The sequence below is a fragment of the Arachis hypogaea genome, chromosome 13 (assembly GCF_003086295.3).
Source record: "Arachis hypogaea cultivar Tifrunner chromosome 13, arahy.Tifrunner.gnm2.J5K5, whole genome shotgun sequence".
In the NCBI taxonomy this organism is placed as follows: Eukaryota; Viridiplantae; Streptophyta; class Magnoliopsida; order Fabales; family Fabaceae; genus Arachis; species Arachis hypogaea.
Genome location: NC_092048.1, coordinates 88,020,508 through 88,033,516, shown reverse-complemented (window position 1 = coordinate 88,033,516; position 13,009 = coordinate 88,020,508). Strand labels below are relative to the sequence as shown.

Genomic DNA, 13,009 nt, shown 5'->3' with positions numbered 1-13,009 from the left:
ACGGAGTGGATTCAATCTTAGCTCAAAACAAAATGATGCAGCATCAAATTCAACAACAATTTGAGCAAATGGCCAAGAGGATTGATAATCTCCAAGTTGCAGCAGTCAACACAAGCCAACCATCAACCACTTGGGAGCAAAATGAAGAAACTCAAGAGGAGCAACAGCAAGAGCAAGTCCAGTACATGCACAACCAAAATTTTGGACCAAATGAAGTATATGGTGATACCTACAACCCCTCTTGGAAGAATCATCCCAACCTTAGGTGGGGAGATAACCACAGTCAACCTCAGCAGCCATGGCAAAGAAACTCCACCCAAAACAATTGGAGAAACACAAACTACAACAACCAGGCCTCTAACCAAAACACATACAGAAAACCACAAAATACCTACCACAACTCTAACCAGTACCCATCCCACAACCAAGCCTCTAACCAAAACACTTACCCTCAACCATCAACACCCCACACTCAACTCATTTCACAAGATTCTCAGAGAATTACCAACCTGGAGCTCCTAATGGAAAAATTGATGAAGAACCAAGAGATGACCACAAGGAACTAGGAAGCCTCCCTGAAGAATATGGAAAGGCAAATTGGTCAACTCTCCAAAAAGATCACCATTGAAAGGCCATCAAGCTCACTACCTAGTGACACTATTCCTAATCCAAAAGAGGAGTGCAAGGCAATACAGCTAAGGAGTGGCAAGACCCTGGTGAGAAATGAAGAAGCAGTCAAGAAACCAAAGGAAAGTGACGAGAAACAAGACAAGGAAAGACTGGGCCAGGAAGTTAGAAGATGCACTTTGGGCATACAGGACAGCTTTCAAAACGGCCATTGGAAAGTCCCCATTTCAGTTATTATATGGAAAATCATGTCACCTCCCTGTGGAGCTTGAACATAGAGCTTTTTGGGCCACTAGACTCCTCAACCTTGATTCTCAAGCAGCAGGAGAAAAGAGGATGCTACAACTAAATGAGATGGATGAGTTTAGACTGGAAGCTTATGAGAATACTAAGATATTCAAGGAGAGAGCTAAGAGGTGGCATGACCAGAAGATCTTAAAGAAAGAATTCAAGCCAGGACAGCAAGTGCTTCTGTACAACTCAAGGCTCAAGATCTTCCCTGGCAAGCTAAAGTCCAAATGGACAGGGCCGTATCTAGTAACAAAAGTCTTTCCCTATGGAAGTCTTGAGCTGCTAGATGAAGCTACACAGAGTCACTTCACAGCAAATGGGCATAGAGCAAAGCCTTACTTAGGAGGGCAATGGGACAAGGAAAAAGAAGTTCAATATCTGAACTGACCAAACACAGAGGATGTCAAGCTAGTGACAATAAAAGAGCGCTTGTTGGGAGGCAACCCAACCTGAGGTAGTTTTCTTTTCATAGCTATCTTAATAAAAAGGTCAATTAGCTTTATCTGTATTACAAGAAGCTAAGTTGGGTGTTGCACACCAAAACAATATAAGAGAGAATGAAGGATTCTAAGTTTGGTGTTCCACTAAAATCCCATCATAAAACACATTCTCACTTCCTGCACAAAGCCAGCTTCAAGCATTCAGATAAACTAGTTGATTATTCTGCTGTTTTCTAGTTATTAGTGCTTTTGAAAAAAAAAAAAAAGAAAGAAGAGAGATTTTGCATATAGCTAATTTGTTGCATAAGAAGCATTGGCAAGGAACTAAGTTTGGTGTTCACACACCAAAGTAAGTTCAAGAGCCCACAAATAAGTCTTGCAGATTAGCTGAATACCTAAAGGAGTTGAAAAGCAAGCAACATTTGAGGAGTATGCAGGAAAATAGCCAACAAATCAGGGAACATCTATATTATGACTTACAAGGAACAAACAGAAGGAAGAATGAAAAGGCTGCAACCCAACAGGTTGTATTTATACTTGATCCTTGTTGTTGTGTAATGATTTAATTCAGAGTCCTTTATGTCTGGCTATAATGATCATTTAGTTGCAAGTGGAAGTACATGTTGAAGAAAGCTATCTGCATAAATTTTGCTTGAAAGTTATCTGCATAATAATTGTCATCATTCATCAACTTGAATACTTTGTTTTGTTTTCCCTTGCTGTGTGAATAAAAGAGAGATGTTTGATTTAGAAAAGTAATGGTTCAATGTTGCAGAAGTGAGAATAAAAGTTAGCGGTGGTATATGTGTTTGATTTAATTGATAGCTCATAGAATAAATGTTGGGAAATGACTTGTTACTGGAAGACAAAGCTAGTTTGCTGTTATGATCTCTCAATTATTGAAAATCCCTTGGAAGTAAACCAAAACAAAAAGAAAAAGAAGAAGAAAAGCCAAAAGTTGGCAAAGAAATAAACAATAAGGCTAGACACCAATAGCTTGGACCCTAGGACACATGCCTGTGGTGTTTTTGTACTAGGATATGCTTGGACAAGTAGGTTCTAAGGAGTATTTTAAAACTTGGCAACTTAGAACAACTGATTTGGGATTGCCAACTGAAAGTCCACAATAAAGAGCAACCTAGCCACAAAACATTTAGTTATCCAAAGAGATGCTGGGCATCAATGATCCTAGGAGGAAAAAGGTGAGCCATGTGTCTGTGGTGAAGAAATGTTGAGTAAAATTAGGCCAAAGGCCACTGCAACATTTGACACCAAGCTTGTAATAAGAAATAAGCTCTATAAAGCAAAAGAAAAAGAAAAGCTAACAAGGGAAATGAGCAAAAAGTGAGAAGTTATAGCAGCAACCTTGGTGAACCCTTAGAGGAACATTGTTTGTTTTGACAGCAAGTAATAAATGAGCTACTTTTGATCTGCATAAAGCCCCATAGACCAAGTTCAACTATCTGCCTAATAAGAACATATACACTTATCTATTTCATTCTATCTTCTCTTATGTTTGATGCTTGCTTGGGGACAAGCAAGTTTTAAGTTTGGTGTTGTGATGACAAGTCATCATATACCCTTTTTCATAGTCTTTTCCTTCATTTTCATTTGGTTTTATACACTTTCTTGTACTCTAAGTAAGTAATTTGGAATGGAATTGCATAACTTCTCTTAATCAAACAACCACCATATAATTGATACTAAATCATGAGGTTTAGGCCAAATTTAATTGCATTTTTATGATTTGTAAACCTTGTGAATTTGGTGATGCTTTGATTGGTTGTTTTGATTAATTGTAGGTGAAGAAAAGAAGAAAAGCGTGACCTAAGAAGCGTGGTTCAAGGAATAGGAAGTGTGGCCAACAAAGGAGGAAGTGTGGTGCAACAAACCATGGAACTCATTCCAGGAGCACCAAGCACTAAGAGAGCGCTACACTCACTTCCAAGGGACAAAGGCACAAAGCTCAGCTCACTTTGTGAGCTGAGCACAACACAAGGCCAAGAAATAAGGAAATGAGGAACCAAGCTCAGCTCACAAAGTGAGCATTATCGAGAGCACTAGAGGAGAAATTCAAAGAAAATGATTTGCAAATGCATACTCCAAGGTTTGAACCCATGACCCAAGGGAGAGTGTGGAGCGCTACTCATATGGAAAATAAGCCAAAATTGGCCAAAGGCACTCTTCAAGGTTCGAACTCACCACCATGAGGAAGCAAGGAAGCAAGGCATCATAAGAAAACCAAGGAGAAGCTCCAGCGCATGCTTCCTCCAAGTTTCGAACCAAGGACCCTTCCTTGGATGGACCAAAGCTCAGCTCACAAAGTGAGCTGAGCGCTACCCCTTGGAGCAATGAGGCACGCATGACACGGCCAAGGGATGGGGAGCGCGCAACAAGACACGGTCCCTGGGCAGCACACAACGCACACACATTAGCACTAGTGCTCAGCTCACAAAGTGAGCTGAGCTCTCCCCTGATGCACCCAGCAACAAGCACGCTACCATTCCTCACACTAAGTGTCAAAGCTCAGCTCACTTTGTGAGCTGAGCACTCCCCTGGGAGATGCATTTGGGCTGAAATTGAGATTTAAAATTCCAATTTAATTCAATTCTTCACAAAATTAAAAGCCCATCCAAATTCCAATATCCAAGAATAGAAAGTGAATAAATAGGAGTTAGTTTGATGTAATGAGGAACTTTGAGACTTCATTTTGAATTTTCTTTTTTTTACTTGCATTTTGATTTTGAGCTTTGGCTTCTGCATTTTTTCTGTTCGTGGAGAATTGGGAAGGAGAATTGAATTCTCTTCTTCCCTGTTCTTGCTTGAACTCTCTTTTATTTTCTTGCTTTGGATTTTGAGTGGAGAATTGAAGAAATTCTGTTTCAATCTCACTTTGAGATCCTTGTTTGTTTTCTTTCTGCATAATTGAATTTGGATTACTGTTTAGTGCTTCTTCATTTACTTTGTTTCTGCAATTTACTTTTCTTTACTTCTTTTGCAATTGCTCTTGTTGGATCAAGGAAGGATTTGAGATCTAGACTTGTTATCTAGTCTCTTCCACTCCTGAGATCTCAACCCCTTTTAATTTGCTGCAACTTAAGCACTGCTTTCTAGTTCTTTAAATTCTCAAGTCATTTTACTTTTCTGTTAAGATCTACTCCACTGCACTTAAATTTTCTCTCTTATGTTTAATGCCATTTACTTGTTCCTTGTTCAAATTCTGCAATCCCAATCCCCAATTCCTTTTATGATTAAAGCAATTTACATTTCTTGCACTTTAAGCTTCTGTTATTTACATTTCTTGCAATCTAAGTTTCTGCACTTTATTTTACTTGCTCTTTAAGATTCAGCTTCTTTATTTTCCTGCTCTTTAGTTTACTGCAATTCTCCCTTTCCCTTTTACATTCTAAGCAATTTAGTTTCTGTTAATCACAAACACTCAACCAATACTTGATTCGCTTGACTAAATCAACCACTAAACTAAAATTGCTCAATCCTTCAATCCCTGTGGGATCGACCTCACTCATGTGAGTTATTATTACTTGATGCGACCCGGTACACTTGCCGGTTAGATTGGATGTTGAAATTCGTTTTCACACCATCAAAGTTCAACTACAGAAAGTTGTTGTGTTGTGTTTAGACTATTCCTGTAAGCCGAAGTTCACTTACGAGAGTGCTATTTCTGTAGGCCGGAGTTCACCTACAAAAAATAAGCCATATCTAGGACTAGTTCCTAGGTAATGTCGGGCTGCAGGGTGTAAATCGACACGTGAGCTCATGGCCTGCATAGGATAGACATGCATCATACTTGGTTGCGCATTTTCTCTGTTATGATTGTTATTTGAATGTATACTTTCTTTGTTTTCATTCTATTCTCTGTGTCTGTGTTTTGTTTTCTTGTATTCTTTTGTTTGTGTTTTGCTTTTTGTTTTCTCTATTTTCTCTATTTATCTGTTTCTTCTGTCTACAGCTTCTCAGTATTCTACTATTTATCTACTAAACAACACAGAATTAATGAACGTAACTAATAACCATGGCCCTACTAAGAACTCTCCAGTTCTTACCCCTTCTCTCTCCCTTCCCCCTTCAGATGGAAGCATGAGTACCCTTCCGTAGTTTGCTTATGACTGTTCTGCAAAGAAGATTCCGCTCTAGGTAGTCTTCTGAGTCTACATTAAACTCCGTTACCTGTTTATATGTATATACTGTGAGGCCAGCCAACGTCTGCACCCTGCTTATCTACAAACTTTAACCTAAGTCCTCCGTAGGATGTTGCTGTTTTGTGGCCACTCGATGAAGTACTTGAGAGACGCTCTTTGATGACATATGATCGTGCCGAGGATTAGTAGACGACCTTCCACCTTTTGATGACGATCCACCTGACTTGAGTTTTGAAGACCTAGAACGTACTTTCCCTCGCTTTAGTAGTTTAGAGGGACTAGGTGAGTATAGAGTCTAGGCTAGCCTGGGCGCCAGCTTAGGGACTTCTTGAACAGGTCAGGACCTGGGATGTTGTATGTATGTATACGTATATAGTTATTATCTAGCTATATCTAGGGGTGTTCTAACTAAAGGTCTATACTCTAATAAGGGCTGGATTACTGAATGTTGCTAGCTACTTGCGATGTATTTATGTGTGGTTGCTTATAACTGTTTTATCTGTTATTACTTGTGAATTGATTATGAGTGATTTCGTCTTTTAATCCAAATTTTAAAAAAAAAAATACTTCGCAAATTAACTACGCTTTTAACAACGAATCAGGCTCATATGATAAATAATAGATAATAATTAGGAGGACAAATTGGTAGCACTCAGTTTCCGGTATGATCTAGATATATTGAAAATTGGGTCGTTACAATTTGGTATCAGAGCAATACATTCCCAGTAGGGCCTGGGGAGTGGACTGACTATGCTTCATTGCATACTCTATTATGTATCTCATGCTGTTAGGGTATCTTTAAGATACATTTGGTATGAATGTCTATGAGCGCTCATTTTGGGAATGTTCGTGCCTAGCTTGAGATATTAAGACTGATCACCCTAATGTTGATTGTTTGGTACGGATAAGACCTCAATGACTGTGAATATGCATGGTTTAATCGAGTTCCGAGCGATGAATCGACGTGAGCCACAGCTATCTTCATAGCTGTTATGATCTTCATGGATATTGCTGTGTGAGATTTGGATGTTGTAAGGAACGAACCGATCTCTTCGTTAGGATGGCTTGAAGGAAACAGACCGCTTAAAGAAGGATTCTTGCACGCGGCTGAAATTTTGAGGGCAAATTTTTCTTTTAGGAGGGTAGAATGTAACAACCCTGATTTTCGAGTACGCGAGATCTTTTCTAAAGGCACGGATTCCTCCGAAAGATCAGTAAAGGGAACACCTCTTCTATATCAACAAGTATCTCGATCCTCATTGTCATTATGTCATCCTTAAGCTAGAACCTCTTCTGAGGCAAGCTCGATAACGCAATCACGAAGAACCTAGTTTTTGAACCGTACCGATTAGGAGTTTTAATTCTGATTTTCGTAAGTAGTCTCAGTTTGACGAACCGGACTCGATTCATGATAGAAGAGTGATAATAGTATAATATTAGTATTATATTAGTATTAGAAGATGATTGAATGATATTATAAGGTTACCTGGTCTGTTTTAGTTAAAAACAGGAAATCGGTTTAACCGGGTTCACAGTTTACTGGTGCAGCTTAGCACCAGCACTCTCTGATGACTTTAGCAATGCTAAGGCCTCATCATACATGTTCTATTCTCATAATAAATATGTTACTAGTGTCATTTATGCTAGTAGCTCAGAAAATAATTTTTAGAGATGTTTTTATGAGTGTTCTGATACACCTAGTTTTAGTAGTTGTACACCAGAGATATTTTAATATTATTTTAATCCACCTCCAAGCCAACCAATCACAACTCACCTTACACCCCCAAGACCTCCAAGGCTGTCTCATTTTATCATTTTGGCCGAAAATAACAAGAGAAAAAAGAGAGAAACTTTCATGAACACTTAATCTTCAAAGCTTCATTTCTTCTGAACTACAACTCAAATCAAAACTCCGATTTCACCAAAATGATCATCTCTTCTTCCTCTACATAAACATATAACATATCAAGGCTGAAAATAAGGTGAGATGGCTGTCTCTCTCCCTCTTCAATTCGATTTTCAAAGAAACATGCTTAAACAAGTATTTTCTTGATGTTCTTCCTTAGATCTCTTGCTTAGCTTGACTTGTGGGCCAAGGATCTTTGATTTCCTGCACGTTTAAGGTGAGGATAACCTTCCTAAGATGCTGCTAAAGTTCGTTTAGTTGATGGTTTAGAGTTTTAAAGTTGTTCTTGATGTGTTTTAGGAGGAAAAAGTGCTTTAAGAACAATTCAAAGAGTGACCGGATTTGGAGCAGCAAATCAAGGTAGGGTTTGACGAATTTAATCTTGATTGATTGTGTTTGTGTTGTGTTTATATTATTCCTGTAAGCCAAAGTTCACTTACAGGGGCACCATTTCTGTAAGCCGAAGTTCACTTACAGAGGTATTATTTCTGTAGGCCGAAGTTCACCTACAGAAAGTTGTTGTATTATGTTTAGACTATTCCTGTAAGCCGAAGTTCACTTACGAGAGTGCTATTTCTGTAGGCCAAAGTTCACCTACAGAAAATAAGCCATATCTAGGACTAGTTCCTAGGTAATGTCGGGCTGCAGGGTGTAAACCGACACGTGAGCTCATGGCCTGCATAGGACAGACATGCATCATACTTGGTTGCGCATTTTCTCTGTTATGATTGTTGTTTGAATGTATGCTTTCTTTGTTTTCATTCTATTCTCTGTATCTATGTTTTGTTTTCTCGTATTCTTTTGTTTGTGTTTTGCTTTTTGTTTTCTCTATTTTCTCTATTTATCTATTTCTTCTGTCTGCTGCTTCTCAGTATTCTGCTATTTATCTGCTAAATAACACGGATTTAATGAACGTAACTAATAACCCCGGCCCTACTAAGAACTCCCCAGTTCTTATCCCTTCTCTCTTCCTTCTCCCTTCAGATGGAAGCATGAGTACCCTTCCGTAGTTTGCTTATGACTGTTCTGCAAAGAGGATTCCGCTCTAGGTAGTCTTCTGAGTCTATAGTGAACTCCGTTACCTGTTTATATGTATATACTGTGAGGCCAGCCAACGTCTGTACCCTGCTTTTCTACAAACTTTAACCTAAGTCCTCCGTACGATGTTGCTGTTTTGTGGCCACTCGATGAAGTACTTGAGAGACGCTCTTTGATGACATATGATCGTGCAGAGGATTAGTAGATGACCTTCCACCTTTTGATGACGATCCACCTGACTTGAGTTTTGAAGACCTAGAACGTACTTTCCCTCACTTTAGTAGTTTAGAGGGACTAGGTGAGTATAGAGTCTAGGCTAGCCTGGGCGCCAGCTTAGGGACTTCTTGAATAGGTCAGGACCTGGGATGTTGTATGTATAATTACGTATATAGTTATTATCTAGCTATATCTAGGGGTGTTCTAACTAAAGGTCTATACTCTAATAAGGGCTGGATCACTGAATGTTGCTAGCTACTTGCGATGTATTTATGTGTGGTTGCTTATAACTATTTTATCTGTTATTACTTGTGAATTGATTATGAGTGATTTCATCTTTTAATCCAAACGTTTTCAAAAAAAAAAATACTTCGCAAATTAACTACGCTTTTAACAACGAATCAGGCTCATATGATAAATAATAGATAATAATTAGGAGGACAAATTGGTAGCACTCAGTTTCCGGTATGATCTAGATATATTGAAAATTGGGTCGTTACAATTTGGTATCAGAGCAGTACGTTCCCAGTAGAGCCTGGGGAGTGGACTGACTATGCTTCATTGCATACTCTATTGTGTGTCTCATGCTGTTAGGGTATCTTTAAGATACATTTGGTATGAATGTCTATGAGCGCTCATTTTGGGAATGTTCATGCCTAGCTTGAGATATTAAGACTGATCACCCTAATGTTGATTGTTTGGTGCGGATAAGACCTCAATGACTGTGAATATGCATGGTTTAATCGAGTTCCAAACAATGAATCGACGTGAGCCACAGCTATCTTCATAGCTGTTATGATCTTCATGGATATGGCTGTGTGAGATTTGGATGTTGTAAGGAACGAACCGATCTCTTCGTTAGGATGGCTTGAAGGAAACAGACCGCTTGAAGAAGGATTCTTGCACGCGGCTGAAATTTTGAGGGCAAATTTTTCTTTTAGGAGGGTAGAATGTAACAACCCTGATTTTCGAGTACGCGAGATCTTTTCTAAAGGCACGAATTCCTCCGAAAGATCAGTAAAGGGAACACCTCTTCTATATCAACAAGTATCTCGATCCTCATTGTCATTATGTCATCCTTAAGCTAGAACCTCTTCTGAGGCAAGCTCGATAACGCAATCACGAAGAACCTAGTTTTTGAACCATACCGATTAGGAGTTTTAATTCTGATTTTCGTAAGTAGTCTCAGTTTGACGAACCGGACTCGATTCATGATAGAAGAGTAATAATAGTATAATATTAGTATTATATTTGTATTAGAAGATGATTGAATGATATTATAAGGTTACCTGGTCTGTTTTAGTTAAAAACAGGAAATCGGTTTAACCGGGTTCACAGTTTACTGGTGCAGCTTAGCACCAGCACTCTCTGATGACTTTAGCAATGCTAAGGCCTCATCATACATGTTCTATTCTCATAATAAATATGTTACTAGTGTCATTTATGCTAGTAGCTCAGAAAATAATTTTTAGAGATGTTTTTATGAGTGTTCTGATACACCTAGTTTTAGTAGTTGTACACCAGAGATATTTTAATATTATTTTAATCCACCTCCAAGCCAACCAATCACAACTCACCTTACACCCCCAAGACCTCCAAGGCTGTCTCATTTTATCATTTTGGCTGAAAATAATAAGAGAGAAAAGAGAGAAACTTTCATGAACACTTAATCTTCAAAGCTTCATTTCTTCTGAACTACAACTCAAATCAAAACTCCGATTTCACCAAAATGATCATCTCTTCTTCCTCTACATAAACATATAACATATCAAGGCTGGAAATAAGGTGAGATGGCTGTCTCTCTCCCTCTTCAATTCGATTTTCAAAGAAACATGCTTAAACAAGTATTTTCATGATGTTCTTCCTTAGATCTCTTGCTTAGCTTGACTTGTGGGCCAAGGATCTTTGATTTCCTGCACGTTTAAGGTGAGGATAACCTTCCTAAGATGCTGCTAAAGTTCGTTTAGTTGATGGTTTAGAGTTTTAAAGTTGTTCTTGATGTGTTTTAGGAGGAAAAAGTGCTTTAACAACACTTCAAAGAGTGACCGGATTTGGAGCAACAAATCAAGGTAGGGTTTGACGAATTTAATCTTGATTAATTGTGTTTGTGTTGTGTTTATATTATTCCTGTAAGCTGAAGTTCACTTACAGGGGCACCATTTCTGTAAGCCGAAGTTCACTTACAGAGGTGTTATTTCTGTAGGCCGAAGTTCACCTACAGAAAGTTGTTGTATTGTGTTTAGACTATTCCTGTAAGCCGAAGTTCACTTACGAGAGTGCTATTTCTGTAGGCCAAAGTTCACCTATAGAAAATAAGCCATATCTAGGACTAGTTCCTAGGTAATGTCGGGCTGCAGGGTGTAAACCGACACGTGAGCTCATGGCCTGCATAGGACAGACATGCATCATACTTGGTTGCGCATTTCCTCTGTTATGATTGTTGTTTGAATGTATGCTTTCTTTGTTTTCATTCTATTCTCTATGTCTGTGTTTTGTTTTCTCGTATTCTTTTGTTTGTGTTTTGCTTTTTGTTTTCTCTATTTTCTCTATTTATCTATTTCTTCTGTCTACTGCTTCTCAGTATTCTGCTATTTATTTGCTAAACAACACGGATTTAATGAACGTAACTAATAACCCCGGCCCTACTAAGAACTCTCCAGTTCTTACCCCTTCTCTCTTCCTTCCCCCTTCAGAGGGAAGCATGAGTACCCTTCCGTAGTTTGCTTATGACTGTTTTGCAAAGAGGATTCCGCTCTAGGTAGTCTTCTGAGTCTATAGTGAACTCCGTTACCTGTTTATATGTATATACTGTGAGGCCAGCCAACGTCTGTACCCTGCTTATCTACAAACTTTAACCTAAGTCCTCCGTACGATGTTGCTGTTATGTGGCCACTCGATGAAGTACTTGAGAGACGCTCTTTGATGACATATGATCGTGCAGAGGATTAGTAGACAACCTTCCACCTTTTGATGACGATCCACCTGACTTGAGTTTTGAAGACCTAGAACGTACTTTCCCTCGCTTTAGTAGTTTAGAGGGACTAGGTGAGTATAGAGTCTAGGCTAGCCTGGGCGCCAGCTTAGGGACTTCTTGAACAGGTCAGGACCTGGGATGTTGTATGTATGTATACGTATATAGTTATTATCTAGCTATATCTAGGGGTGTTCTAACTAAAGGTCTATACTCTAATAAGGGCTGGATCACTGAATGTTGCTAGCTACTTGCGATGTATTTATGTGTGGTTGCTTATAACTGTTTTATCTGTTATTACTTGTGAATTGATTATGAGTGATTTCGTCTTTTAATCCAAACGTTTTCCAAAAAAAATACTTCGCAAATTAACTACGCTTTTAACAACGAATCAGGCTCATATGATAAATAATAGATAATAATTAGGAGGACAAATTGGTAGCACTCAGTTTCCGGTATGATCTAGACATATTGAAAATTGGCTCGTTACACACCTTCCATCAACGTCTCAAATCCTATCAATCTTTTCACCTCCCTATTCCCCATGTTCACCTATTCCCATCCCACTTAACCACATTCAATTCCATTTAACTCCCACCCTTCACACTATAACCGTATCTCCCCCCCTCCCCACTCTCTATATAAACCCCAATTTTACTCCCCTTTTACCATAATTTACCTCCACCAACTTTCATTCCCTCTCTTTCTTTCACCATTCTCCTTCTTCATTTCATTCCTTTTCTAACTGAAGCCATACCCCTCTCTCCCTCCACTAATCATTTTCAACTTTTACCCACCTTCACCCACTAGAACCACACCCACCCCCTTTTTCTATAATCCACTTCTTCATTTCTTTTCACCCTACCTCCATTTACCATCCTCATTTTTACCCTTTCTTTCCACTACATATATCCCCTTCCTCATTTTTACCATCCTCCTGTGCCGCAACTCCAAATGCAGATGGTGGCGTCCCCCCCATCCCGAACCAAGTGTCGTACGGGCTGCCTGCGAGCTCATTCAAGTCGACCGAGAGCTGCGTCTCAGGAACCTGGGTCTCAGGCATATCCGCTGGCGGTGGCCTATACTCCGTATGGTCTGAAGAACCGCCTGGGATCAGGCTCTGGTACTGATGAACGTCGTCACCCCGTATGATCTCAGCAAAATTCGTATAGAACTGGGGTCCACCCAACTGATCGTTCAGATCCATGGTGAAAGAAGTGGTAGCTTGATCGGCTAACAGCTGTGTGCTACACCCATGTAGTACTTGAGAGCTAGAGACGTGGGTAAAAGGTGTACCACCCATACTAGCCTCCGCGGTGCCACCAGCATGAGTGTCTGTAGGGTGCTGACGGAATGATCC

General features: G+C 39.4%; 1 protein-coding gene across 1 annotated transcript; it reads left to right on the top strand.

Annotated features, from left to right (window-relative positions):
* Nucleotides 1-981: 981 nt before the first annotated feature.
* On the top strand, nucleotides 982-1,305 carry LOC112735102 (uncharacterized). Its single transcript, XM_025784673.1, has one exon. The coding sequence runs from the start codon at nucleotides 982-984 to the stop codon at nucleotides 1,303-1,305; it is 324 nt and encodes a 107-aa protein (XP_025640458.1).
* Nucleotides 1,306-13,009: the final 11,704 nt, after the last annotated feature.

Bases quoted from the DNA above. Each gene is read 5' to 3' on its own strand.
- LOC112735102 (XM_025784673.1), top strand. From the start codon at position 982: ATGGATGAGTTTAGACTGGAAGCTTATGAGAATACTAAGATATTCAAG.